General features: G+C 47.6%; 1 protein-coding gene across 1 annotated transcript in view; it reads left to right on the top strand.

Moving 5' to 3' along the window:
- kif13a (kinesin family member 13A) overlaps nucleotides 1-23,249 on the top strand; it is a 350,954-nt gene extending 327,705 nt beyond the window's left edge. Inside the window, 11 exon segments of the mRNA XM_038796988.1 lie at nucleotides 111-262; nucleotides 8,617-8,736; nucleotides 13,968-14,095; nucleotides 14,097-14,224; nucleotides 14,227-14,307; nucleotides 14,310-14,465; nucleotides 14,468-14,665; nucleotides 14,668-14,737; nucleotides 14,739-14,889; nucleotides 14,891-15,125; nucleotides 21,596-23,249. Coding sequence (XP_038652916.1) covers nucleotides 111-262; nucleotides 8,617-8,736; nucleotides 13,968-14,095; nucleotides 14,097-14,224; nucleotides 14,227-14,307; nucleotides 14,310-14,465; nucleotides 14,468-14,665; nucleotides 14,668-14,737; nucleotides 14,739-14,889; nucleotides 14,891-15,125; nucleotides 21,596-21,879 — 1,703 coding nt within the window. The 3' untranslated portion in view covers nucleotides 21,880-23,249.
- Nucleotides 23,250-27,797: the final 4,548 nt, after the last annotated feature.

Below are 27,797 nucleotides of genomic sequence, written 5' to 3' on the forward strand. Positions count from 1 at the left end.
AATTATCCCTTTGTTGTTGCAGTTGACAGTTGCATGGAATACTTTTGTTTTAAATTCTATATTCTGATATTCCATGGAGGTGTGTTCCTTTTAATTTCTTTCACACTTAGGTACTATGCCAGAGAGTCCTCACTCATTGATGGGCAGTCCACTTAAAGCATTTTCTCCTCAGCCACCAAAATTTCTGAAGTCACTTATGCCTGTAAGAGAGGAACGAAAAGGCAAGCAACCCCTGGAAACCAAACCTCTCCTTGCACATGAGGTAAAACTTAAATCTTTGTTATTTTGGAAAATCTAGCTTCCTCTTAATAAGGTGGAGCCCAATTGGTGGATTTTCTTTTTTAAAAAAGAGCTCAAGCAATAAGCAATATAATTGACAGATGAGCTCAAGGCTTGATGGGTGAGCTCCTGAAACACAAATAATTGCCCAATGCTGGTTGTTCTATAATAACGTTACTGTAATGAGAAACTTTATTTTAGTTTGAACAGTATTAATTTATTTCCAGTGATTAGTAAGCCAAGTTAATAGAATTTACAATGGGGATGTGTCATTTTTTTAAAATTTAGTTTGGTCTCATTTTCTCCTCCTCTGCTTTTGAATGTTTTATTTTATAGTATTATTACACTTGTAGCTTTGATCACCATACAAGTGTCTGAATATGCTAGCTTAGAATCCCAAGTTTCAGAGGGCAGGGGAGGTGAGATTTATCATTTGATAACTAGCTTGTAACAATTTATAAACCGCTTTCCCCACTTTGTTACCCTCCGCTTTCGTTGGTACCTTGCCCAAAATATTAACTTACTAGAAGCAAGGGGAAAGGGTGAAGGGTGAAAATACCTGTCTGTTCAGGATCCAATGCAGCAGAGGTGGATTTACAATGCAACATGCTGGGGCCCCATGCTGGCCGGTGCACAGCCGGATTGCACTGCATTTCCTAATAGGCTCATTGAGCCTATCAGCGGGCAACGCAGAGCGAAATTAGACTCTAATTGGTGAGTCTGAAAGAGCGGGTAAACACTGGCTCGTATGAATGGTTACCTTTGAGGTGTGCGTGAGAAACAGATGGATTAGGCGAGGAGGGAGAAGCTGCTGAGGTTTTGCCGCTTTTGCGAAAGGCGAGCAGGTTTGTCACTCAAGCCAGGGCTGAGGGCAGGACAGCAACAGCGAGGCACCAGAAGCCACCACGAGGTGCGGTCAGCCGTCGAGTGAGCAGGCAAGACGAGCAGGCGACAGGACCAGGGCAGGCCAGCAACCGCGAGGCAGCCAGAGCCACCACAAGGTGAGGTCAGCCACCAAGCAGGCAAGGTGAGCAGTTTTGCAACTCGATCAGGGTAGGCCAGCAATAGTGAGGCACAATGGGCCAAAAACAAGCCACTACGAGATGAGGCCAGCCGCCGAGCAGGCGAGGCAAGCAGGTTTGCGACTTGACCCAGGGCAGGGTAAGGCGAGTGAGATTCTAAGACTGCGAGAGTGGGAGGGGTGGGGCAAGGCTGTGAGGGATGGGGTGAGGATGGCATGCGGAGGGCAGGTCCAGGGCCCATGAACTGTTAATCCATCTTGGCAAAGGGGAGTGCAATACAATTCTAATAATCTCCACGTTCTTCTTTGCTACCAAAAGGAAGGATCAAATGTTCCTATGAGTTTCCTCCATCCTCACATGGACAAGTGAGTTGTTGTGTTGAAAGCTGTCAGAACTTGTAGGGAAATTAGATACATCTCCTGATCTTGATCTTCCAGTGTATCGCTCATTTTTGCTCAGTGATGCACACCTCTCAAATTCCTAACACCAAGTCAGTTTGCCTGATGGATGATGACATTGCATTTCTTTAATCACATTGGGTTCACAACACAACTCCGTTGCCTTTAGAATCATGAAGTAAAATTCTACCAGCATGGTGAATTTCGTCACACCTGGTAAGTGGCAGTATTTCTGGGAGTACCACTACGACAATTCACTACGGGTGGGTGAATTGCCGCGCGAATCGTGCCATGCCACCCCGACACATCCGCTGCCGGTGGGGCCAGTGGCGGCGCGGAAGGCTGCGGGGGACCACTGCCCACCATGCCGGCGGACACACGGTCGTCCACCCAGCCCGTCTGCCTTCGCGGCCCACGGGGCGCGGTCATCCTGACGTGTGCCAAACCCCCCCCCCCCCACCAGACTGGCGGCACTCATCGGCGGGTGGCTCCAGGGCGGCACACACGACAGCACCCCCATGAGGGCAGTGCCAGCCGACTGCGGCCCTGACAGGGGGGATGGCCAACAGGTGCCAGGGCACCGGGGGGGGGGGGGGGGGGGGGTGCTGAGAACCGGGCCTGCCTTGCTGCCCATGGCACCTGCTCGTAGAGGGGGGTATACCAATGATGAAACTCTGTCTACTCCCACCCCCTACAGATCGTACAATGTTCAGCCATCTTCCAGCGTTGTTGGCCAACGTGGCGGGGGCTGCTGCTCTGCCTGAGGCCCAGTGGGAGCTGGAGCACGGGTGTGAGAGGGAGGTGCTGCAACGTTCTGTGGAGCAGCGGGCTGCAGTGGGGCACGTGCAAGGCACTCAGGCCGCAGTGCAGCACGCCCGAGAGGCGCAGGAGGGGCACCACACCGTGCAGGAACCACAGCACGGGGATGCCGTGGGGGGAGCCAAGGAGGAGGTGGAGGATGTGCCACGGCCACAGAGGCATCCGATGCGACACCATGTGTATCGGCCTCGCATGTCCTTCGAGGACCTCCTGGACTGGGCGTGCAGGAGGAGACAGCGGATGAGCCGCAAGACTGTCTCCCACATCTCGGTGGCCGTCAAGATGACGGTCGCCCTCAACTTCATTGCAACGGGGTCTTTCCTGTCAGCGAGTGGGGACCTGTCTGGCATCTCCCAGCCATCGGTGCACAGGTGTATCCGGGCTGTCACCGACACCCTGTACGATATCGCGGACCGGTACATACAGTTCCCTGCGGACCGCGACCACCGGGGTGCCCGTGCAGCGGGGTTCGCCACTGTTACCCAGATACCCATGATCCAGGGGGCAATCGATGGAGTGCACATCACCATGCGGCCCACCTCGGAGGAAAGGAACGTGTGCCTAAACAGGAAAGGTACACATTCAATGAACGTGCAGGTTGTCTGCGACCACAGCATTTCAATCCTGAATGTCTGCACCAGGTACCCTGGCAGTGTGCATGACTCCTTTATACTGGCCCAATCGTTCATCTCTACCATGTTCGAGGGACACCCCCTCCGGCTGTGGGACTGGTTGCTGGGCGACAGGGGTTACCCGTTGCGGTCGTGGCTGATGACGCCTATACGGGGGCTAGAGACCGACGCGGAGCAACGCTACAACGATGCTCATGCAGCGACCGGGGCTGTGGTCGAGAGGTGCTTTGGGATGCTCAAGATGCGCTTCAGGTGCCGCGCTGGAGGGGCCCTCCAGTACCCATCGGAGAGGGTCAGCCGCATCGTCGTGGTCTGCTGTGTCCTGCAGTACGTAGCCCAGCAGAGGGGCAATGTGCTGGAGGAGGAGGAGGATGGTCAGGATGAGGGGAACTCCTCCCCAGATGAGGAGGTTGGTGAGGGGGGGAGCCGATGCAGGGGACATGGGGGATGGACGGGAACACGAGGCTGACCGGCGCTGCCGGCTGGGCCAGAAGGCTGGTGGCTGCCCGTTTCGGTGACCACGGTGGGCGGCAGTGGTGATGGGTATGGGCACAGGCAGCGGGTTCGGCACCTCCCCAACGGATGACCACCCTCACCCCCCCCCCCCACCATCACCACAACACCCTCACCCCCCCCCCACCACCACAACACCCCCCCCCCCACCACCACCACAACACCCTCACCACCACCACAACACCCTCACCCCTCACCTCCCCCAACCCCCCCCCCCCCACCACCACAACACCCTCACCTCCCCCTCGCCACCACAACACCCCCACCCCCCCCCCCCACCATCACCACAACACCCTCACCCTCACCTCCCCCAACCCCCCCCCCACCACCACCACCACAACACCCTCACCTTCCCCCCCCCACCACCACCACAACACCCCCACCCCCACCCCCCCACCACCACCACCACAACACCCTCACCCCCACCACCACCACAACACCCTCACCCCTCACCTCCCCCAACCCCCCCCCCACCACCACCACCACCACAACACCCTCACCCCCCCACCACCACCACAACACCCTCACCTCCCCAACCCCCCCCCACCACCACCACAACATCCTCACCCCCCCAACCCCCCCACCACCACCACAACACCCCCACCCCCCCCCCCACCACCACCACCACAACATCCTCACCCCCCCAACCCCCCCACCACCACCACAACACCCCCACCCCCCCCCACCATCACCACAACACCCCCAACCCCCCACCACCACCACCACAACACCCTCACCCCTCACCTCCCCCAACCCCCCCCCCACCACCACCACCACAACACCCTCACCTCCCCCCCCCCGCCCCCCCCCACCACCACAACACCCTCACCTCTCCCCCCCCACCCCACCACCACAACACCCTCACCCCCCAACCCCCCCCCCCACCACCACCACAACACCCTCACCTCCCCAACCCCCCCCCACCACCACAACACCCTCACCCCCCCACCCCCCCCCCCACCACCACCACAACACCCTCACCTCCCCAACCCCCCCCACCACCACAACACCCTCACCCCCACCACCACAACACCCTCACCTCCCCAACCCCCCACCACCACCACAACACCCTCGCCTCCCCCCCACCACCACCACAACACCCTCACCCCTCGCCCCCCCCCACCACCACCACAACACCCTCACCCTCCCACCACCACCACAACACCCTCACCCCCCCCCACCACCACCACAACACCCTCACCTCCCCCAACCGCCCCCCCCCCCCAACCACCACAACACCCGCATGCACACCACCCCTCTATGACACATCCGCCTGCAGCACAACGGGATGGGGGCACGGTCAGTGGTGTAAGCGGGTCTGCTACAAGGCATTGAGGATGATGACAGCCTGCTCTGCGATGGGCTCCGAGCCATACATTGTTCGACAACGTCTGTCTGACTCATGGATACACCACAACCCTCCACCTGGGTGGACTCTGCACGCAGCCCTGAGACTGCATATCATGGCCCTGTCGTATGGCCGGGGACGAGCTGGGGTGGGGGAACTGGGGTGGGGGAGGCCGCAGATCACATGCACCGGAGCCCAACTTCTATCGCAGCACCCCTCACATACACTGGCACACAGTCCCCGCCCCACCCTCGCATGCATCAGACAGAGTACAGAGGCAGTTCGAATAGGTGTGGAATGTATTTAATAACAGAAGTCCTGTACATGTGCCCTAGCCCATCTAACAAATCTGTGCCCTGCACCCGTGTCAACTCACTCATCCGTATCTACCTTTCTGGCCTTACGGGCCCTATGACTACGTCCAGGTGTGCCCCCAGACGGTACAGCAGAACTGGAGGCGGACACCTGTGATTCTTGCCCTGTGACTGGGGTCCCCGTCGGCGGCCGCTTCCTGGGGCGGCCCGCCCTGGATGGGCCAGACCTCGGGCAATTGGGAAGGGGGGGGGGAGCTGAAGTGGCAAGGGGTTCCAGGAACCCCCTGCAGCACCTCCAAGCCCTGTGGCCCCCAGGGCTCTCCACGGGATGGGGGTGCTGGCGGATCCAGCACCTGGTGCACCAGCATCACCTGGCGCTGCCAGTCCTGTAGACCTGCGCTGGATCGACCAGGGTCTGGACATTCACGGCCATGGAACTCAGGGAATGCGCCTTCCATGTCTGGCTCTGTACAACGCCATCTATCACCCAACCAATGGCACTGATGGCCTGCTGGGACTGGGCCGTGGCCTGCTGGGACTGGGCCGTGGCCTGCTGGGACTGGGCCGTGGCCTGCTGGGACTGGGCCGTGTCCCTGCTGGGACTGGGCCGTGGCCTGCTGGGTCTGGGCCAGGTTGTTGAGCACCTCTGCCATGTTCAGCTGGCTCTGGCCCATGGCTTCCTGTGCGATGGCAAACATGTCCCGGGCCGCGGAGGCCGCGTGCCGAGATAGCCCCAGGCCTTACTAACTCAGTCCCATGCCCGACACCGTCGCCACCATTGTCTCCACCGCGGACGCCACCCATGCGGTGTTGGCCTTGTGTGGCACCCATGACCTGCACCATTTCCTGCTCCTGGACGCGGATGCAGTCCGGCACTTGCGTCTGCAGGTGCTGGAAGCCGGTCATCACCTCACGCCCCTGGGTCCCCGACTGCATCGAATCTATGGGTGGGAAGGGGAACTCCAGGGACCCGGGACCTGTCCAGGCGACAGGTGTTTGCTGGGGCTGGGCTGCCCTCCCACCGTCCGGCCCCTCGACTGTTCCTACCTCCTCCTGCGGTACCAGAGCGGCTGAGTGGTGCGAACCAGTTAGTGTCCCAGAAGCTCACCACCTACTTGGCCAACTGAGGTGAGTGTCTCTGCGATGGTAGGGGGTGGAGGAGATAGCTGTGACGCAACCTCAGTGTCTTGATTGGACCTGTGGTCGGGGGTCCCATGGGGTGCTGTGTCCTGCCTGTCCGTCCCCTCCGTGTTGGTGTCATGCTGTGTTCTGTCCTTTCATTTCTGTCTGTCCCCTGTGTGCTGGTGTCCTGTGTCGTCGTGTCGTCACTGGACTGGGCCGGGGGGGGGGGGCTGTTGTTGGAGCTGCCTTCCCCGTCGCTGCTAGAGTCCCTGTGGGCTGGCCGCCCAGGCGCTGGCCGGGATCGGTGTAAGCCTGATGGGCCTGGTTGATCTGGGTCGGCTGGCCGCCCAGGTGTTGGTGCAGCCGGTTTCTGCCAGGTGCTCCGGGTCGGTCACCTCGTGGCCCTGTAACACACAATACACCATCATGGTTAGGCAGGTGGAGGGGGATGTGGTTCACGGTACGGGGTGAGGGGGTAGGGCTGAGGGGGGAGGAGGCCAGGCAGGGGGGGATCTCACTTGGTGGCGCACCCCGACCTCGGCATGGGTATTCTCCCGGTCCTCGGGTGCACCAGCCATGTCCGGTGCCCTCTGCTCGTGCACGGTGAGCTGGCGCAGGTCAGGTTTACCCCCTCCGGTTCGGGCTCACTCCCGTTGGTTATGGGTGCTCTTTTCCTGGGGGGGGGGGGGACAACAGCATTGTGAGGCGGTCCACTGCATGCAGTTGGATCTATGTTGGCATGGGAGCACAGGGCACAGGGCCAACTCGGCTTGTACGGGTGGCTGCAGCCATGTGCCTCACGGCTGTGGTTGTACCATCCTCCTGGAGAGGGGGTGAGTGTAACACATGTGGAGGTTCGGGGGGTTGGTGCCATGGGCACATTGCTGGATGCCCTCTCCTCGAGGGCATCCAGCAGCGTCTCCAGCGCGTGGTGCGTGAACCTGGGCACTGCTCGGCGTGGCGCCATGGTTCCCCTGTTGGCGGCCTGTACGCTTGCGTCACCTGTTGTACGCCGCGTCGCTTACGTGGCACCAGGTCTCCAAGGCCGTGCCCCGCGCTTCCTGCCATGCCCCTGCTTGCCCCCTTGTAGGCCGGAAAATGCTGTCTCGAAACGGGCGCCAGCAGCGAGGTAAAACGCGCCCGTTTTCCTGCCAGCGCCCGCACTCTGTCGCCGTAGCGGAGAATCGTGGTGAGTATCTTTGCCAATTAGGAGGGACCGTGTGGAAATTTTCACCGACTTTGTTAATTATTTATCAATACAGCATAGAATCATAGAATTTACAGTGCAGAAGGAGGCCATTCAGCCCATCGAGTCTGCACCGGCTCTTGGAAGGAGCACCTACCCAAGTCCACACCTCCACCCTATCCCCATAACCCAGGGCAATTTTGGACACTAAGGGCAATTGTGCATGGCCAATCCACCTAATCTGCACATCTTTGGACACAAGTTTGAGTAATGAAGGTGATTATCCCACCACATAGAACATAACAATCAGTTTAAGGTGAATAATACTCTCAGAAAGCCCAGATGTTAATGCTAGTTGAGATATTGCAAGAACATGGTAACCATCTAAATTAATTTATTTGTTTCTGACAACTGTGCATTATAACTATTCATTCTGACAGCAAATTGTTAATATTATACCTGCTGAATAAAATGTGGGTTCAGTGCAAAACTGTCGTTATATAGTAAGGATACAGAAACTGAGTTAAATAACCTGCTTAATAACGAAGTAGACCAGATCTGAAGGCTGATTCATTCTTAATTATGACCTGTGTGCAGCAACAGTATCTTGAATTAAATGCTCCAAAAACTTGTATGGGTTAAAAGATAAAATAATTATACCGTTCCACAGCATGGCGAATGAGGCTTACTGTCTGTTGTATGCAGAGTACCTGTGGTAAACCTTTTACAGACGGCTGGTAACGGATGGCACACTTCAGTATTGTTCACTTTATAGGCCAAAGATTAAATAATCTTAACTGAACCACTAAATGAAGATGCATGATTTTGTTTTCTGTGCATGAATTAAATGTTTGCAGCTTGCGTAGAGTATTTATGTTAAAACCATGGTCATGTTTATTGATCAACTAACTGCATGTTTGTAGTCTTAATTAATGTGTCGTTAGCAGTGTGACATTCTTCATTGTGTGTCTCGACAATTGCAGAGCATGTCTCCCCCTCAGGATAAAAGCATGCTGGTGCATAGCAGTAGCAGTGTTGTGCCCACAGGAGCCAGTGCCATCCCCATGTCAGTAGAAAACGGTAACGAAAATGAGGACACGTTTGTAAGTTTTAATTTTATTTATGTCATAATACTTGGTGGCGGGATTATGGTCCTTTCACTAAGGTTATGGCTGAAACATCTATGAATGCAGCCATAATTTTCCTTCTGCTCTGCAGGCAAGCCATTTGCCTGCTTTCTTCTAATGTCTAATTGGGAAATTATTCAGGTGTATTGCAAAACTGCTGGAAGTATAGACTGTTTGAAATGCAAACATATCCTGCAAAGTTGTAAACCACGGTTTTACTTCTCTGTGATTTATTTCTTATGTAATCTTGTATCTGAGGCTAAATACCTCAGTTTGAGTAACATTGTTATTTACATTAAATACATTGCATATAAATGAAGGAACTTGATGTATTATCATTGTTTATATTTTTGGAATTAGAAATGGAATTAATCGGAAAGTTACCATTGGAAAAATACTAACGGAATACATAAATTTTAATTCTATTTTGAAATCAGCTTACTTTCTGCTGCCGTTGTATTTTCACCACACAAACATCCAGCAATGTTCTGCATTCTAACATCCAGTGCTCTTCTCAAAATCTTACCATGTCATTCTGCATGTATATACCAAGAGACAACTCTTAGACTGTTATATTATCAGTTGATGAGATTAAATTTTCAAAAATCTTCCTAAAGAGCAGAGAAGGTCATAATAGAATATGGTTACATTTTAACGTGACTTCATAAGCCTCATCAGACTCTGGGCCCTAGCTGTGCAACCTTTTTCCATTAATAGATGCATATTTTCCTGATGTGCATGGCAAAAGGGTAAATGAGCTCTGCTTAGTTTCCTGATTACATGTTTCTTGAAAACGTTGAGGAACAAATTGATTTAAAAGGCTTGAACTTAATTAACATTCAAGAGTACAAAACAAAGTACTAACACATGCCTAGTTCTACAACTTGCAATAATGATTGACTCAGTTTGTCTGCTGTGTTGTGTTGCAAACTAAGCTGTGTTCTATTGTGTCTTGAATAAACATATGTTCATCACAAGATAATGGATGAGAAAGACCATTTTGCCCATCTTAATGATTCAGGTTGTAAAGAGTTCAACTATACCATCCAGTTGTTTCTTTGATAATTATAGGCCTGTCATCACCAATATTGTCCATTGCGCACATTGTTCAGAATTTGTAAGAACAGAGATTTTCTGATCCCCTTCCTAACTAGGCCTCTTAATAATTTGAACCTGTGAACCTTAATCACTGCTCACAATTGAATTTACAGAACCATTCTAGCCTACCTTTAGAATTCCTTAAACATCATATATCTGTAAAGTATTGGGATCATCTTCCTATGCTGAAAGCTCATTTTAATCTTGTCTTCCTTTATACTCAGGCTTCATACACTGAGGATCAGTTTAGTAGCTCTGCTTTGCACTGTGTCTGTTATACAAATGATGCCCCTTTTCCTGGACAGGTTATGATATTCAAGGCACAGTCCCAATCAAACTGCTGTAAAGTTTGACCACTTCCTCTTCTGTCTTTTAGTCTCTATTTGGCTATGCAGAGGCTCTGTGATTGCTGCCCTGCATTTTTTTGTGCATGTTTGTAATGATTCCAACGAGACGCCATGATACTGCACAATTGGTGAACCTTATTGCTATTGTGTCCTGTAATAACAAGGAATTGTTGCTTGAATCAATGTTTTCCATTTTGATATTAACTTCTTTCTGCTGCTGCTGTTGTATGTTCACCACACAAACATACCGCAATGTACTGCATTCTAACATACATGCTCTTCTCAAAATCCTCCATGTCATCCTGCATGTATGTACCAAGAGACAACTCTTAGACTGTTATAATATTGTGTATTTGACTTAACATTTTAGAAATCTGACCATATTTCATCTGTTTATAGGTACTGGTGATTGGCACCAGTGAAAATTGATCAGTTACCCCTCCACTGTAGTTTTATTTCCCTGGAGGTACACTATGCTAATACTTACCCTCTGTAACTCATATGTATCTTTTCCTAGAATTATATCTTCTGAATAATGGAAACCTACTTTGGATTTTAAAAAATACTTCCAATTCTACAATGCCTAATCGAAGACTGATCTTTATTTCAAAAAGAAAGATAACCCAATCTGCTGGCATGATTAATTGATTTATGGTATTGCAGCTGAGACAAAGTCAGACTGATTCCTGGACGGGGGAGAAAGCCTTGAGTCTTTCAATAGCCCATTGTAGGCATTCTGGGATTTATAGGCATTCTAGACATGCAGATTGTGGATTGAACATCACAGAACCCGAGATTTTGTTAACTATAGTTGTGCAGTTACAGTATGCAAAAGAAATTGGTAGCTTTCCCTGTTTAGTTTTTTTGTGCCAAACTACATGGGTGGAATAGTTTATAGCAAAATCATTCAAACATTCTCGATCTATCCATTTATATTTTCAGTATAAGTAGCTAATTGTAGTGACATTTCCAGCGGGTTCTTGATAAAGGTGAACATAGTTTCAGGTAAAATAGTTTGATTCATGCTAAGGACTTTCTAGGGATGGACATATGAAACGTTTACTTTCACCCCCCTTCAATGCAGAATATTTGGATCACATCAACACATTCCTACTCCAGTACCATATTCACACAGTTTCTCCTCTTTCTCACATGCACACAAGTCTATTGTCAATAACTAAGACTTAATTTTGATTTTTTTTTTACCCCTGTTGCTATGATTTGAATCATGTGAAGTTATGGTCTTTCCTAATTGATGTACACAATTCATTCTGTGGAAGCTAATGTCCTACTCTTATTTTCGGATAGTGCATGGACAAATTGCAATATTGCATCATGCAAATAATAAATAATTAAATGTGGCGAGCTATTGGCAACATGGAAGTTAATAATAATGTAGGCTTTTTCTCAAGCTTTCTCAGCCCTATACCTGTATAACTCTAACTACATTTAGGGTATGATCATTTACAAGCAGATCACATTAAAAAGGCTTGCCTTTGGAATTAATTTATTTATCATCTTACATCATTGTGATCTGGAAATATGTTGGAATGATTCATCAGTGTTTAAAATGTATATGATATGGTACTTATTATTCAAGATGATAGTTTGGAAAATTGATCTGGGGATAAATTTACTGAAATTGACCTGCCAGTCTTTCTGATGGACGATTTTAGGACTATATGTTCATAATTGTTGAACCGGGCAGCGTCCAACTGTACCTTCCTATAATCAGTGAGTTTCATACTGAGACTGCTAAAGCACTGCGACATGTTGACCAAGGACCATGGCCTCTAACCTTATCTCAGCTTGGGGCCCATTCACAAGTTATGAGGTGGCATTGGCAGAATAATGACAATTGTGCACCTCAGAACTTCCTATTTTTATTGTGCAATTTAATTTTGAAGTTTTAATTAGAGAATAGGTATAAGAATGAGTTACATCACATTTCCCCGCTTGACCCTGTTTGGACCTGATATAAAAGGTCCACAATACATTTTGTCCCCTTTAAATTTTTGCCTTTATTTTCTGCTATCTTTTGAGTCACAGAAATTGGAGGGCCGTGTTAAGGGACCCTCAGGGCGCGATTCTCCACCCCCCACGATGGGTCGGAGAATAGCGGGAGGGCCTTCCCGACATTTTCCCGACCTCCCGCTATTCTCCCCCCCCCCCCCCCCCCCCCCCCCACGGCCGCCCCACGACACGAATCGCTGCTCGCCGTTTTTTTACAGCGAACAGCGATTCTCCCCTATCCGATGGGCCGAGTTCCCAGGCCTTTATGGCCGTTTTCACGAACTCAAACACACCTGCTCTCACCGTTCGTGAAAAACGGCTGCAAAGTCCGTTCCCGACAACCACGGCACCAATTGGCACGGCCGCACCAAGGGGTGGCATGGGCCCCGCGATCGGTGGGCACCGATCGCGGGCAGCGGGTCCGAAACCCGCGCACGTCTTTGTTCCTCCGCCGCCCCGCAGGATCAGTCCGCGGGGCGGCTGAGGGGCATGACGGCCCGCATGCGCGGGTTGACGCATATGCGTGAGGACGTCAGCCGCCGTGACCCTTGGCGGCGCGGGCTTAGCGACGGTCGCTAAGCCTGCGATGCCGTGGTTCACGGGGCCCCCGCTGCTAGCCCCGACCGGGGAGGAGAATCGGGTCCCGGGAGGGGGGCGCGGAAGCTGCTGTGAAACACGGCCAGTTTCACGGCAGCCTTTAACGACTCTCCGCATTGCGGAGAATCGCGCCCTCAGTCTTTGGCTAAGCCTCTTTTTCAAGTGAATAGTCTTAAGTTAGACCCACCTGCCTGTTCAGGCAGATGTAAGAGACACCAACATTTGAAATAGAGTTATTTGTTTTTCAGTTCAATTTAAATACTTCACAATTCTCAGAGCCCTTGTCGTTAAAGATGGAAATCAAAATTTGTTTGGCAGTATGACTACGCATTTTTATTGAGGCTTAGGACCATTGTTACAAAATTCTCAGCTTTGAATTAATTCATTTGTCAAGTAATGGGGAAGGTGAAACATTGTGCTATAGCACTCCTGTGGCACATTTCTGTGAAAAGCAGTGGTAACCATCTCGTATTATTAAAACTTGATGAATCATTTACCATTCATATTTTGTTCAGGTGGAGAAGCATATTCAGAAACTTGGGTGACCACATTCATACTATGAAAGTGGACAATTTATGCAAAATTTGGAATGCTCAATACTAAATCCTGTTTTAACAAGACTATATGTTATTGTAGGAAGCTGCAATGCATTGTGTAATCACCACCACTGAACTAAGAGCGTATAAAATTGAGTGAAATATGCTTTTCAAAACTTTGGTTCTGTTCAGATTACTTACTGGATTTTAGCCTTATAATAACATTCAACAAGAGCATTCAGTTATATAAATTCATAATACATTTTGCAGTATTCCTACTTTCAACTTGTGCAAATGTTTTCAAACTCAAGATCAAATCCTTAAAGTGAAAATTGACCAGTCAGGTCTGTATATTTGGACAGGCTAAGCAGAACTTCAGCAGATAGAATACAGCTGAACCTCAACTCAAGATATTGGATCTGCTGGATTAAATGAGATCATTTGGCTATAGCTGTTAATTGGAGAAATTTTGCAACTCCCAATAAATCATCCAGAAAGCATGTGTCCTGTCTGAACCACTATGCTTCTTTATCCAATATGAAACTAATTTTGTCAATGCGTGATATGTGTGATAAAGTGCAGTTATGTGACCATTTTACAAATGTACTTACCACAGGATTCTGAAGAGGAGGATTATGAAGTGGAGAGCCTCAGCAAGAAAACCAGTAGCTCTCAAGGCTTTCATGGTTTCCAACCTTACATTCCAGAAGATTTTGCAGACTTTGATGTGTATAATGCAAGCCTGAGACAGGGATATGTTTTCGTCCAAGCCAGAGTTCCTGAATTCTCGCTTCCTTGAAAATGAGGTTTCTCGTAGTCCAACTACAAGCAGCATGACAAGCGGTTACATCTCCCACAGTGCCTCTAATGCAACACTTCTGATGTGGTATTCACTGGTACTGAGAGCACAGACCAGCTGAGTAACCAGACGCGAGACTCTGACCTACACGATACTGTGTCCAGATTAGTCTATCTTCTGAGAAGGAAGATGGAGTTCGGAGCAAAACACAGATTTAAAAGACATGTCGGAAGAGTGTGTCACTCCCAACAAATAGTGCCTTAGTGAATGAAACCTCAGTGTTGCAACAGTTCATTGAGTCTAAATCTATACTTGTTTTAGAACCACCCCAGATATGTATGCGTCGGATTCATTGTCCTGTACATTAAACCAACAAGGTAGCATATCTGAAGATGGAGGAGATGATGATGATTCCTTCAATTCAATAGTGAATGTAGAAATTTTCAGCAGTCAAGATTTCACAGATTTTCAGGGTGCTGAGGTAGCAAGGAAGGACCTTGAGCTACCTGATGAACCATGGTTTACAGTACAGGTTCCTCTGATGACTCAAATAGACTTTCTGTCGACAGCCTAGAGCTTGATGAAAAATGCAAGTTCGGCAGTAAAATGTGCAAATGATGTTTCCGAACTTCCTGAGAATTCTTGCAGCATGACGTATGATGTATCACAGACAACAGTACTTGATAATAGATTAGCAAATACCTTGGAGAATCCTCTGTATTGTGAGGAAGCCGACCATTGAGGAAGTATTTGATAACACCCCCAGCCCAGATAACTCTATTTCAAAGAACCTTTCAGGTGTATCAGATATTCAGGACAGTGCCACTGCAGAACAGGGTGAGCCTCTACCCAGTTGGGTCATGCTGGGAGAGCGTGCATCTGTTGGAAACAGCAAGAATGGAACAATCCGATATGTTGGTGAAGTGGATTTCTCTGCTGGAATTTGGGTTGGAGTTGAACTTGATACTCCAGCGGGTGAGTAAGAATGAAAAGTCTTCTGCACTTGAAAATTAAAATGAAATGAAAATTGCTTATTGTCACAAGTAGGCTTCAAATGAAGTTAGTGTGAAAAGCCCCTAGTCGTCACATTCTGGCGCCTGTTCGGGGAGGCTGGTACGGGAATTGAACCCGCGCTGCTGGCCTTGTTCTGCTTTACAAGCCAGTTGTTTAGCCCACTGTGCTAAACCAGCCCCTACACTTTGATCCGCTAGTATAAATGTTGCTTGATCTAGATCACCCACCATCTTTTTTAAGTATTTTTATTCAAAATTTCAACATTTTTACAATTTCTAACCGTAACAAAACCTACCCAACACATTAAACCCCACCCATCCAACCATACCTCCCAGCGTCTCCCTCAACAGTCAACTTTAACCAACTCCAAAATGCGAAATGAACAAACCCCAACTTTTGTAGAACCTATCACTTGCCCCCCCCCCCCCCCCCCCCCCCCCCCAAGCAAATTCCACCTTCTCCAGCGCTAACAAATTCCAGCACGAAAAATGTCAAAACGCCATGCTGAAGACACATGGTCCACCCAAACAAGACCCGCCTGCAAGCAATCAGTAAGGCAAAGGCTAAAACATCTGCCCCCTCCCCTACCTGCCTATAGGTCCAACCGGTACAATACCCCAAATATGGCTTCCAGGAGAGGGGCTCCACATCGACGTGCAAAACCCCCAAAATGGTGCTGAAAACCACCCTCCAAAACATTTCTAGATTTGGGCAGGACCAAAGCAGGTTTGCATTGCCCTTCGCACATCACTCACAGACATCCTCCACCCCCTCAAATAGCCAGCTTATCCTTGAATTTGTCACATCCGCCTTGTGCGCTATCTTCATCTTTATCAAACCCAGCCTCGCACACAAAATCGAGGCATTCACCCTCCACAGCTCCCAACCTAAAATTATGCCGAAACTACTTCCAAATCTTCAGCGTGGCCACCACCACCGGACTCACTGAATACTTCCCTGGAGTCATTGGGAGCGGCGCCATTGCCAGTGCCCGCAACCCCAACCCCCTGCATGAACCCACTACCATCCTCACCCACAGAGCTTCTGCCTCTCTTTCCATCCCTGAACCTTCTCTGTATTCTCCGCCCAATTATAGTTATAATTATATCCTAGATTCGGGATACCCAACCCCCTCCAACTGCCGTCCCCTCTGCAGTACCATCTTCCTCATCCTGGCCACCTTCCCAGCCCAGAGAAACGAAGAGATCAGCCTCTCCATCCACTTGATAAACACCTTGGGCAAAAAGACCAGCAGACATTGAAACAAAAACAGAATTACGGTAGAATATTCACCTTCACTGCCTGGACCGGCCCGCCAATGACCGAGGAAGATTATCCCACCTCAACAAATCAGCCTTAACCTCCCGACCAAGCTGGAGAAATTGAACTTCCGAAGACCTGCCCAATCTCAGGCCACCTACATCCCAGATATCTAAAATGAGTTGCTGCCAGACAGAATGGCAGCCCCCCACCCCCAGCAAACGCCAAGGGCTTTATAGCCATTGCAAACAGAGAGGGGACATAGGACACCCCTGCCACGTTCCCTGGTATTATGGAAAATACCCTGAATTTATATCATTCGTGAGCACGTTCGCTATCGGCTCCTTGTACAGCAACTGCACCCATGCCACAAACTTGGCCCAATCCCAAATTTCTCCAACACCGCTCAAGTAACTCCACTCCACCCGATCAAACGCCTTCTCCCCATCAAATGCCATCACCACCTCCAACTCCCTTCCCTCTGCTGGAGAAAGCACCACATTCAGCAGCCGCTTCAAATACGAGGACAACTGTCTGCCCTTAACGAACCCCGTCTGATCCTCCCCCATTACCTTCCAAACTTAACGGCAGCACCTTTGCCAATATTTTGGCGTTCAAATTCAGCAGACTTTTTTTTTTAAATAAAAAATTTAGAGCATCCAATTCTTTTTTTTTCCCCATTTAAGGGGCAATTTAGCATGGCCAATTCACCTACTCTGCACATCTCGGTGGTTGTGGGGGTGAGGCCCACGCTGACACTGGGAGAATGTGCAAACTCCACATGCGCAGTGGCCCGGGGCTGGGATCGAACCAGGGTCCTCGGCGCCGTGAGCCAGCAGTGCTAACCACCGTGCCCCCCTGCCACCCTCAAATTCAGCAGAGATATGGGCCTGTATGACCCACACGCCAACGGGTCTTTATGCTTCTTAAGCAGCAACGAGATTGAGGCCTGCCCCAACGTTCTCAGCAAGAACCCTCCTGACCATCACGTCCTCGAACATTTCCACCAGCAGCGGTGCTAGCTTGTCCTTAAATCTTTTGTAAAATACAACCGGGAACTAATTTGGCCCCGATACCTTCCCCTTCTGCATCTTCCCGATTACTGCCTTCACTTTCTCTACCCCACGAGCTTCTCCAGCCTCGTCTTCTCCTCTTCACCCAACTTCGGGCACTCTAACCCCCCCCCCCCAAAACTCCCTAATATCCCGCTTTATAGTCCCTATAAAACACCTTGATAAACTGATCTGGTGCCACCACCAACTCCCCCGTCCTACCCCGAACCCGAACTATCTCCCACGCCAGGGCCTGCCTGCGAAACTAACCTGCCAACTTACGACCTGCTTTCTCCCCGTACTCACAGACAGCCCCCCTTGCCTTTCCCCATGGACAGCACATTGAACCTCGCCTGCAACTCTTCCTCCGTGAGGGCAGCATGGTGGTGCAGTGGTTGGCACTGCTGCCTCATGGTACCAAGGACCCGGGTTTGATCCCGGCCCCGGGGCACTGTCCGTGTGGCGTTTGCACATTCTCCCTGCGTCTGCTTGGGTCTCACCCCCACAACCCAGAATAGGTGGATTGGCCATGTTAAATTTCCCTTTAATTGGGAAAGAAAAAAAGAATTGGGCACATTTTACACAGGGGCTGTTTAGCACACTGGGCTAAATCGCTGGCTTTGAAAGCAGACCAAGGCAGGCCAGCAGCACGGTTCGATTCCCGTAACAGCCTCCCTGAACAGGCGCCGGAATGTGGCGTCTAGGGGCTTTTCACAGTACCTTCATTGAAGCCTACTCGTGACAATAAGCGATTTTCATTTCATTTCTTTTTTTTAAACTCCTTCCTCCACATCTGGGTCCCCCACATACTTCTCATCCACCTCCAAAATCTCTTCTATCAACCGTTGGCAGTTCTCCCGCTCCTCCATATCCACCTTAGCTTAAACAAGATCACCTCCCCCTTCATCACTGCATTCAGAGCCTCCCAAACCACCGACGGCGAGACCTCCGTCGTAGGGGCATAAGGTCATAACAGTAAGAGGTAATACTACATTTTAGCAGAACGTTAGCATGGTGGTTAGCCATAAATGCTTCACAGCTCCAGGGTCCCAGGTTCAGTTCCCGGCTGGGTCACTGTCTGTGCGGAGCCTGCACGTCCTCCCCGTGTGTGTGCGTGGGTTTCCTCCGGGTGCTCCGGTTTCCTCCCACAGTCCAAAGATGTGCGGGTTAGGTGGATTGGCCATGCTAAATTGCCCTTAGTGTCCTAAAAGATAAGGTTAAGGGGGGGGTTTACTGGTATAGGGTGGATACGTTGACTTGGATAGGGTGTTCATTGCTCGGCACAGCATTGAGGGCCGAAGGGCCTGTTCTGTGCTGTACTGTTCTATGTTAATTCGTTAAGATCATCATGTTCAGTTTTGAGCATCATGGGGTAAATTCCCCACCTCCCCAGCCGTGTGTTTCTCGCCAGCGAGCCGGCGCTGGAAGTGGGAATCTCCGTTCCGTCGCTGGCCAATGGGATTTCCCATTGGAGCCACCCCACACTGTCGGGAAACATTCGGGCAGGGATATGCTGCCGGAGGAATGAAGAATCCGGCCGGCGGAGAATTCACCCCCATATTTTAAGAAGGGTGACAGGGCTATGGTGAGGACAAAAAAGTGATTTGCCAAGAGAAAAGTAAGGATGCGAGGCTTTTCATTTAACAAGAGAAACTTCCTCTGCTCTCTTTAAAAAGAGATCTGATTAAAATTGAGAGATGTTGGTCAGCTAATTCGGGAGAATTATTTCCACTGTGTCATTCAACAAGGTGTTTGGGGAAGGAGTTGTGTAATGGGCTAGTAATCCAGGGACCCAGGACCTGAGTTTGAATCCCACCACGGCAGAACATTTTCAATAAGAAATTGGTATTGAACCTCTAAATGATGACCACAAAAACCATTGTCGATTGTCCATCTGGTTCATTAATGTCCTTTTATGGAAGGAAATCTGCCGTTCTTACCTGGTACGGCCTACACGTGACTCCAGATCCACAGCAATGTGGTTGACGGGCAGCACGGTGGCCTAGTGGTTAGCACTGCTGCCTCACAGCGCAGAGGTCCCAGGTTCGATCCTGGCTCTGGGTCACTGTCCGTGTGGAGTTTGCACATTCTCCCCGTGTTTGTGTGGGTCTCACCCCCACAACCCAAAGATGTGTAGGATAGGTGGATTGAAGACGCTAAATTGCCCCTTAATTGGAAAAAAATGAAGTGGGTGCACTACAATGTGGTTGACTCACAAATGCCAGCAAGCCACTCAGTTCAAGGCAATTGGGGATGGGCAACAAATGTTGGTCCAGCCAGCAATGCCACATCCTATAATTACATTTTTTTAAAATTAAAATCTTCACCAAGGGAAGGAAGAGGTCTGAAGATTATTTGTGTACACAGAACGTTGTTAAGACATGGAATGCAGAAAGATGAGAAGCAGAAACAAAGATAGCATTTTGGAGAAAAAAAGATAAATATTTGAAAAATAAATTAATTAAAATGTTGAGGCATCGGAGTAAATGGATATAGATCTTTCAGCCAGTTGACATTGGATATTTATGTATCGCTGAGACCAGCAGGCTAAATAGTAGTCTCCAAGTTTGCGCCATTTGATTATCTTCAGTATATATTTTGAGCTCCCTCCCTGCCTCCTTTTCCACGCTATCTGCATACTGTAGCTGATCTGTGTGTGTAGGCATTTGACTTCTCACACTGTTGCCATTGCTGTTGGACCTGTGTGAGAGTGGCTTGGGTTAGCTGGATTTCCCAATATTTACTTTCCACTTGTGGAGAATCCATTACACTTTTGCTCACCACTGCCACACAGGGATTTAAAATCATAGGATAACAACTGAATCCCACGAACAATATCATACATTGTATCTGCATGCATGCGCTTGGAGCAAGTTTGTAACCCTGGCTAATAACTTTACTCGCAGCAAATCTGAGATACTGAGGCCAATTGTAGAATCCTGCCACCCCTCCAATAACACATCTGGCACCTTTGGTGTATGTAAGCCTCAGTTATGCAGCAGTAAAATTCGCTGTAGAGTCCTTACGCAGAGATAAGGGTGCAAGTGTGTTGTGCCATCGTCTTCATTATGGCAATTGGTTTATTTAGACCTTCAAGACGAGAACACAGATGGGATGGAGGCATCCATGTCAAAAAAATCCAATTAAACCAATCCAATTAAATTTGATGGGCAGCACGGTAGCATAGTGGTTATCACAATTGCTTCACAGCTCCAGGGTCCCTGGTTCGATTCCTGTCCTGGGTTACTGTCTGCGCGGAGTCTGCACGTTCTCCCCGTGTGTGCGTGGGTTTCCTCCGGGTGCTCCGGTTTCCTCCCAAAGTCCAAAGATGCAGGTTGGGTGGATTGGCCATGCTAAATTGCTCTTAGTGTCCAAAATTGCCCTTCGTGTTGGGTGGGATTATTGGGTTATGGGGATAGGGTGTGGGCTTGGGTAGGGTGCTCTTTCCAAGAGCTAGTGCAGACTCGATGGGCCGAATGGCCTCCTGCACTGTAAATTCTATGATTCTATAAACCCACTGCCCCGGTCTTTCCTGTTAGCAAAACTCAAAGTATTTATCCAATTCTCTGCTGAGAACTATTATGAATCTACGTCCACCTCCTTTCAAACATGTGCAATTCAGATCATAACAATTAGCTGTGCAATTTTATTTTTCTCCATGTCCCCTCTGGTTCTTTTGCCAATTACCTTACATTTCTATCGCCTGTTTACCAACCGTTCCATCATTGAAAACAGCTTCACATTTATCTAATCCAAACCCTACATTCTGTTTGAACACCTCTCGATCCTTCCTTTAACTTTCATTGCTCCATTGGGAATAACTCTGGATTGATTCTTTTACTATATGATATGCAACTGCATCTTCCAAGTACGGAGCTAAATTGTATGTTCGCTTGCATGTGGTACCACTAGCCTTAGTGCAGTGTTTATTTGAAACCGTCCATTCTTTCCTCATTCAAATATGCCTCATTCAAATATGCCACATTTCCATCTTGCTCGCATACCTTTAATCTGATGTCAGATACTATATTATACATTTGACATTGTCGTATTTTGTTGGATGCCATGGAATTTGCAAAATCTAAGTGCCATGTTCTTGCATTTTTAACTGTCATATAGGCAAACATCAGGGCACCATTGAAGGAAAAGAATACTTTCACTGCAATCCTAGTTGTGGTGTATTTGTACGCCCAAACCGGCTCATCCAAGTTTCCAACACAATAAAGCGGCGCAGCAGCACACCTCAAGCTCAGGCATCCGCAAGTCATGAAAAGCGGAAAAGTGTCGGCCTTGGGATATCACAGGTGACCCCATCCACTAAAACTGATGGAACAGTGCTACACCAATCAGGAGATACAGCATCCTCCAAGAAGCAGAACAACAGGAAATCCTGGATTAACTGAACTGCAACATTTGCACTTATTACACATCACTGTATAGACCTCTTAATGGAGCATTTTATAGATTGTACAGTGTTTTTTTTTGTTTATATTACTGACTCTGTGATATGGAGGATAGAATAAAATCCTTTAATATTTTTCCTTTTATAAAGAAAGGTATAGTATATCTCGGTAACAGATGATAAAAGTACACTAAAATGTGGCTTTGCTAAGTAAAATCCAAGACTTCAGTTAAGAGAGCACCAGCTTCTATATTGCAAATTAACATTTGAGATGTATTTTAATCAGGAAATAGATATTTTATTAAAAAAAATCTGGGATGCAAATCACAAATATCTCTAAATCTGTTCTTAATTACCAAAGATCTTTATTAGATTCAAAAACCTCTTAATTTTTATTTTGCCCTTCGTAAAATTGTGTTTTAACCTTTAGGCACCTTTTGACTTTTTCTATTAACTCGTGCCATGTTTTCGTTACTCTGTATTGAGCTGCCTTATTTCTGTGTCTAATAAGCACACTGAAGCAAAACTGACTGTTCTATCCGGTTTTTGTCTTCCAAAGCTTTGCTACTGTGTTGACTTAGCTTCATACGGGTGCACATTCAACTGCCATGTTGGACCCTTTGCCTGAAGCTTTTGTATGTTACAAGTCTAAACACTAAAACTGATTTGTCTGTTGGGCAGTTTAGTGCTTAAAACAGTATTACTGCACGAATGCAGGGAGCGGACGGGAGATTTGTTTTAAGGTTTACGAGAGTAAGTATGCACGCACTTGCTGAAGAAAGCAAAGTAATGGTACATTTTGCAACAATATTGTGTATATAATGAAAGATCCCGTTGGAGGATTTGGGTTAAATAATTTATACACAAGATTATATATAATGACTAAAGGGTTTCTGCATCACATGCAGTAAAGGAAAGGTGTAATCTGATGGACTAAAGACTGTTTCAGAAAGCCATCCAGTGTACATAAAAGAGTTATGCAAAATTGTGTGGGTACTTAAGAGTCTGTTTGAAAAGAAATGTGATGAACGGCCGATTGTTGATTTTAATATGATAAAACTTGGGGCTTCTCAAGAGCTGCTGTTCTGAATTAGTCTTGTGTATATACTTTCCTCTCGTAGTGTTTTTTTTTGTATTACTATGTACAGAGTTGTAATTTATATTTTATTTCGGCAATACTGTATTTAATTGGTACAGGATTTCAGTGTTTTAGAATACATACTGTACTTAAGCCTGGAACCATCAAGCCGTGTGGATTTTGTTTGTATGTTAGTGTTTTGAGATGTAGAAATCTCACTAAGTTTCTGCCTTTTTCTTGGAATCCCTGGTGATTCAGTAGAATACAGAGGGCTGTAAAGCTGCACGCACTTTATCTCACTGTCAGTTGTTTTTTTGTTTCAAATTGGTGAAAGATAAGCAGTATAACTGCAGTCAGAATGACTATTGGTGCTGGGTTAGACAGCCTGGAAGAAAGTACTGCCCACTCCTAAGTACAATCTCTGCCAGTTCAGCTTTTTAAACCTGTGTGATTTATTATTTTAATATTAGGGAAGAATTAACCTCGGCCATGGTTCTGAGTTCTCCAAGGATTGCTGTCCGACCCGTCCTAAGCTACACGCTCAGTTTTAAGCCAAATAGAAACTCCTCAGTCCCACATACTGACCTGGAAAGGAGCTCCTCATTTTAGCATCATACAGGACCAAATATCCCATTATGGGAATCACGTGTGCCACTGTATCATCAAGGACTAAACAATTAGCTGCTGATGTGGTGCAGCCGCACCTGATAGTCAACTTTGTGCCCTATTTTTATTGTTGAATATGCGCAGAATAGCATCCACAAGGAGTGGGACACTTTGCTGCCTTTAAATAGGCTACATTTTTCTGTACAAAGCCCCAGTATCAAAATGGGCAAAATTCAGATCCTCTTGAAATAAAAGCAAATTAGCCCATGACTTTTGAATTGTGTCCTCAAGTAAGTACCTAGAAAGAAATACATAAGTGCCTGCAAATATGTGAGCTTCTCCATGCCGTAGGCTAATTATGTGCAAATGAACTTTTTCTCAGTAAATCTGTGCAGCAGAAGCTCTTGTGGGAAAGGAAAGAGATCTTGCAGGACTGAATGGGCCAAATGGCCTCCTTATGTTCAATTATCACTCCATGACCAAGTGCTGACAGCAGAAGTTGCACTTGGCAACCCGGGGACCTCACCCACTCGCTCCTCTAACCACCACCTGTGGCAGTCTGTAGATTGCGCATTGAACTCCTCAGTCAACTGAGAACTTGTGGAAGCAAGTCATCCTTGACTCCGAGGGACTGCCTAAGAAGAAGAAAAGGAGAACCCTCTCCTAGATCTCGGAGTGTGAGATAGCAGGAGGGGGTTGAAACAGAATGGACAGCCTTTTCTAAGCCAGGAGTTTGAGCTCCATCCTGGAAAGCAAACCTGTTAATTAATTCACATTGTTTGCTTAATTCATTAGACTTGTAACGTTAAAGAGACATAATTTCACCTGCAACAGAGTTAATATTGTGCATTACATAGCATATTATAATAACCTTTATTATTGCCACAAGTAGGCTTACATTAACACTGCAATGAAGTTACTGTGAAAATCTCCTCGTCGCACACTCTGGCGCCTGTTTGGGTTCACGGAGGGAGAATTTACGATGTCCAAATCACCTAACAGCACGTCTTTCGGGACTTGTGAGAGGAAACCTGAGACAGTGACCCAAGCCAGGAATCGAACCTGGGACCTGATGCTGTGAAGCAACAGTACTAACCACTGTGCTACTGTACAGCTCTACTCTAAAAAATGCCGCTGGAGGTTACTAAATATATTTAAAATCTTAATGTATATGCAAACGTCTACAAAACCTTCCTGGTGTATTTTTGTCAGTCTACATTATAAATCCCTATAGAATAGAAACCGCCTGTATTGATATGGTCCACTGGAATTGCACTCCCTCACCATTTCTGGCATTGTTGTGCCTCAATCTGGCTACCTCTTCAGCCACTACTACAGAAAAACACTGATTTTTCCAACTAGCTCTTATCTGCTTCCCAAATCACGTTTAGCTATGTAACTAAGAATAATATTCAAAATATATTTGTTTTAATTATTTCAGAATGGGAACTGAGTAATGCACTGGGCCAGTTATCACCTGTCCTGTTTCACTCGGTCTTGAGTCCTTTCAGAATTACCATTTTAGGTCAATGACCTTTCATCGGAGCTGAGAATATTAGGAATAGAGCAAATGAATGGAGGGTAGGGAGAGGGGAGGAAGAACAACAATAGGGAATGTGAAAGGGGAGGGCAGATAATATAATGCAGGCTGGAATCATCCAGTCCTTTCTGTCAGCAGGATCTGAATGGGTTGCCGCTGGGGAATCCACTGCAACAGACCAGAAAACCCCAGCCAAAGTGTTCATTGGGAAAAGCCAATGTAATAATGGATCAATTAAAGAAACAAAATGTGTGTATAGATGAGGTATGATTGGCAGGATAGCAACTGTCTGCATTGTAAATGGATGAAAAAGAATGGAGAGAAAAAATTAACCAAAATGGGGACTGCCTTTTTGATCTAAAATTGTTGAAATTAATGACATGACCTTCGACCACGTCCATTGTTTCATGCACCTCTGCTCTCTCACCCTTTTCTCTCACACCCTCCCAGAACCAGGAGAGTTGTTCCCCTTTTCTTCATCTTAGGCAGTCCCTTGGAGTCGAGGATGACGCTTGCACAATAAAAATGAGTTCTCAGGTGGCTAAAGAGTTCATTGCGCGATCTACCGTCTGCCACACGTGGGGCAGGTGGTCATTGGAGGAGCGAGTGGTTGGGGTGCCCAGGTTGCCAAGCGCACCATCTGCTGTTGCTACTTGGCTTCAGCTTGTTCACGGCATTGAAACGCGATGTGTTCCGCCCCGTCCCAGATGCTGTTCCTCCCCTTGTCTTCATCTTCCATCCCACCAGCATTTGTATTTAACCTATCAGCCACTGCCATTTCTGTCACAACAAAGCATATCTTCCTTTCCTTTTTTAGCATTCCAAGGGTCCATTCCCTCCATGACATAGTCAGCTCCTCAGTCACTCCCTCCCTTTCCCAAGGGACAATACTGGTGTAAGCGCAGAAGATTAGCACCTGCCCTTTTACCACCTTCCTCCATTCAAGGGCCCATACAATCCTTCCAAGTGAAACTGCGATTTACTCGTATTACTTTCAATTTAGTATATTGTATTCCCTGCTCACCTGTGGTCTCAGCTATAATGGGGAGACCAAACCAAATGCTGGCTGGGTGACCACTTCGCAGAATGTTTCCATGAGACTTCTGTAGTCTGACATTTTGCTCCTTTACATTGCTCCCACACTGACCTTTATGTCCTTGGCCTGCTGTCAGGTTCCAATGAAGCTCAAGGCAAGCTTGAGGAACGGCATCTCTTTCGAACGAGACCGTTGCAGCCATCTGCACTAAACATTGATTCAAACATTTTACACCATAAATTGTGCCTCCATTTTTAAAATATTTTTTTTTGCTGGTTCTGTTTTTTTCACTTGTATTCAGAGGCCGCTGTCCTACTATTTTTGCAGATCTTTTGTTTCTTTTCTCGCCCCATTACCACTCTAGTTTTTCACCATGAAACATTTTGCCATATACAGTAAACCCTCTTGAGTCCAGGGAATTCGGGTTAAGCAGATCTTTGTGAGAACTGAAGAGATCCAATTTGTCACAAGAATACTTTATAGAACCTGATATGCCTACAACCATGGTCTACACAAAACCGTATTTATAATATGACATATTGAGTAATTCTAACACTCATTACTCTTTGTTTTTCAGATTCAAATGCCGAATAAAAAACACAGTATTATTCCATTTGTTTAGTTTTAAAATGCCCGAGGCTGGCCTTGAAAAAGGCCATGATTTAGCATTGGAAAAACTCCATAATCTGCTTAGTTTGCTATTTACAGACGTGAGTGATACAGTCCGGTGTTGCCAATGCAGTCCAACATGTTTTTAGATTTTTGTGTACTGCAATGTGAAATTGTGGAGCATCCATACAGCCTTCATATTAGCATTGCCATGGAAATGTCGAGTGAGCATCAGATTCTTCAGTCTCCTTGGCTAAAGAACGTAAACTTCCATGGTTGTTTCTGCCTGTCCACCCTGGCCTCACAGATGAAAAGAAAGTGCTTCGTCATTGGGTTGATTCACATCATCCTGCTTCTAGTTCTCGTGGTCTTGTGTAACTATAACCTGTTTGAACACAGCCTGATGGAAACAGTTTGTGATTGTGGGTTCCTTCGCCGTCTTCCATGCTTTTTTCAGCATCAATAAGGCCTCTAGAATAGTGGGGTTGTAGCCTGGGTTTTATCAATGACCTCAATAAGATGAGAGATTTGCTGCAACCAGTAGTAGGTTTTTAAGTTCCTAATCTCCTCCTGACTCATTGGCTGTGGTGTTGGGAGGCAAGGACATAACTTTTACGTTCTTCGGGCCAGTGATGTCCGAGTGTGTAGTGCTGTTGTTGATGATGATGGTAATTGTCCCATCCTCATCCCCCGCTTTCACTTGTCAAAATCTATTACATATCTGACTTCTCTCAGTTCTGATGAAAGGTAGTAATGCACTAATCATGGGGAATTTGAATCTACATACAGACTGGAAAAATCAGATGGACAAGGGTAATCTCGATAAGGTGTGCATGCAATGTTATGAGGATAGTTTCTTAGTAAGTTCTGGAGTAAACCAGAGAGCAGGCTAAATTCGGAGCGCAATTTAACGGCCTCTAACGCCCAGCTTATTGTCAGAATGAGGCCATTGAATCTTGCAAGAGATTTAGGGATGCTAAATCTCTTTATTGGAGCTATTAGGCTCATTCAAATATGCATGCACCGGATTCTCTGGGCTCCTGGGAACTA

The sequence above is a fragment of the Scyliorhinus canicula genome, chromosome 5, assembly GCF_902713615.1.
Source record: "Scyliorhinus canicula chromosome 5, sScyCan1.1, whole genome shotgun sequence".
In the NCBI taxonomy this organism is placed as follows: Eukaryota; Metazoa; Chordata; class Chondrichthyes; order Carcharhiniformes; family Scyliorhinidae; genus Scyliorhinus; species Scyliorhinus canicula.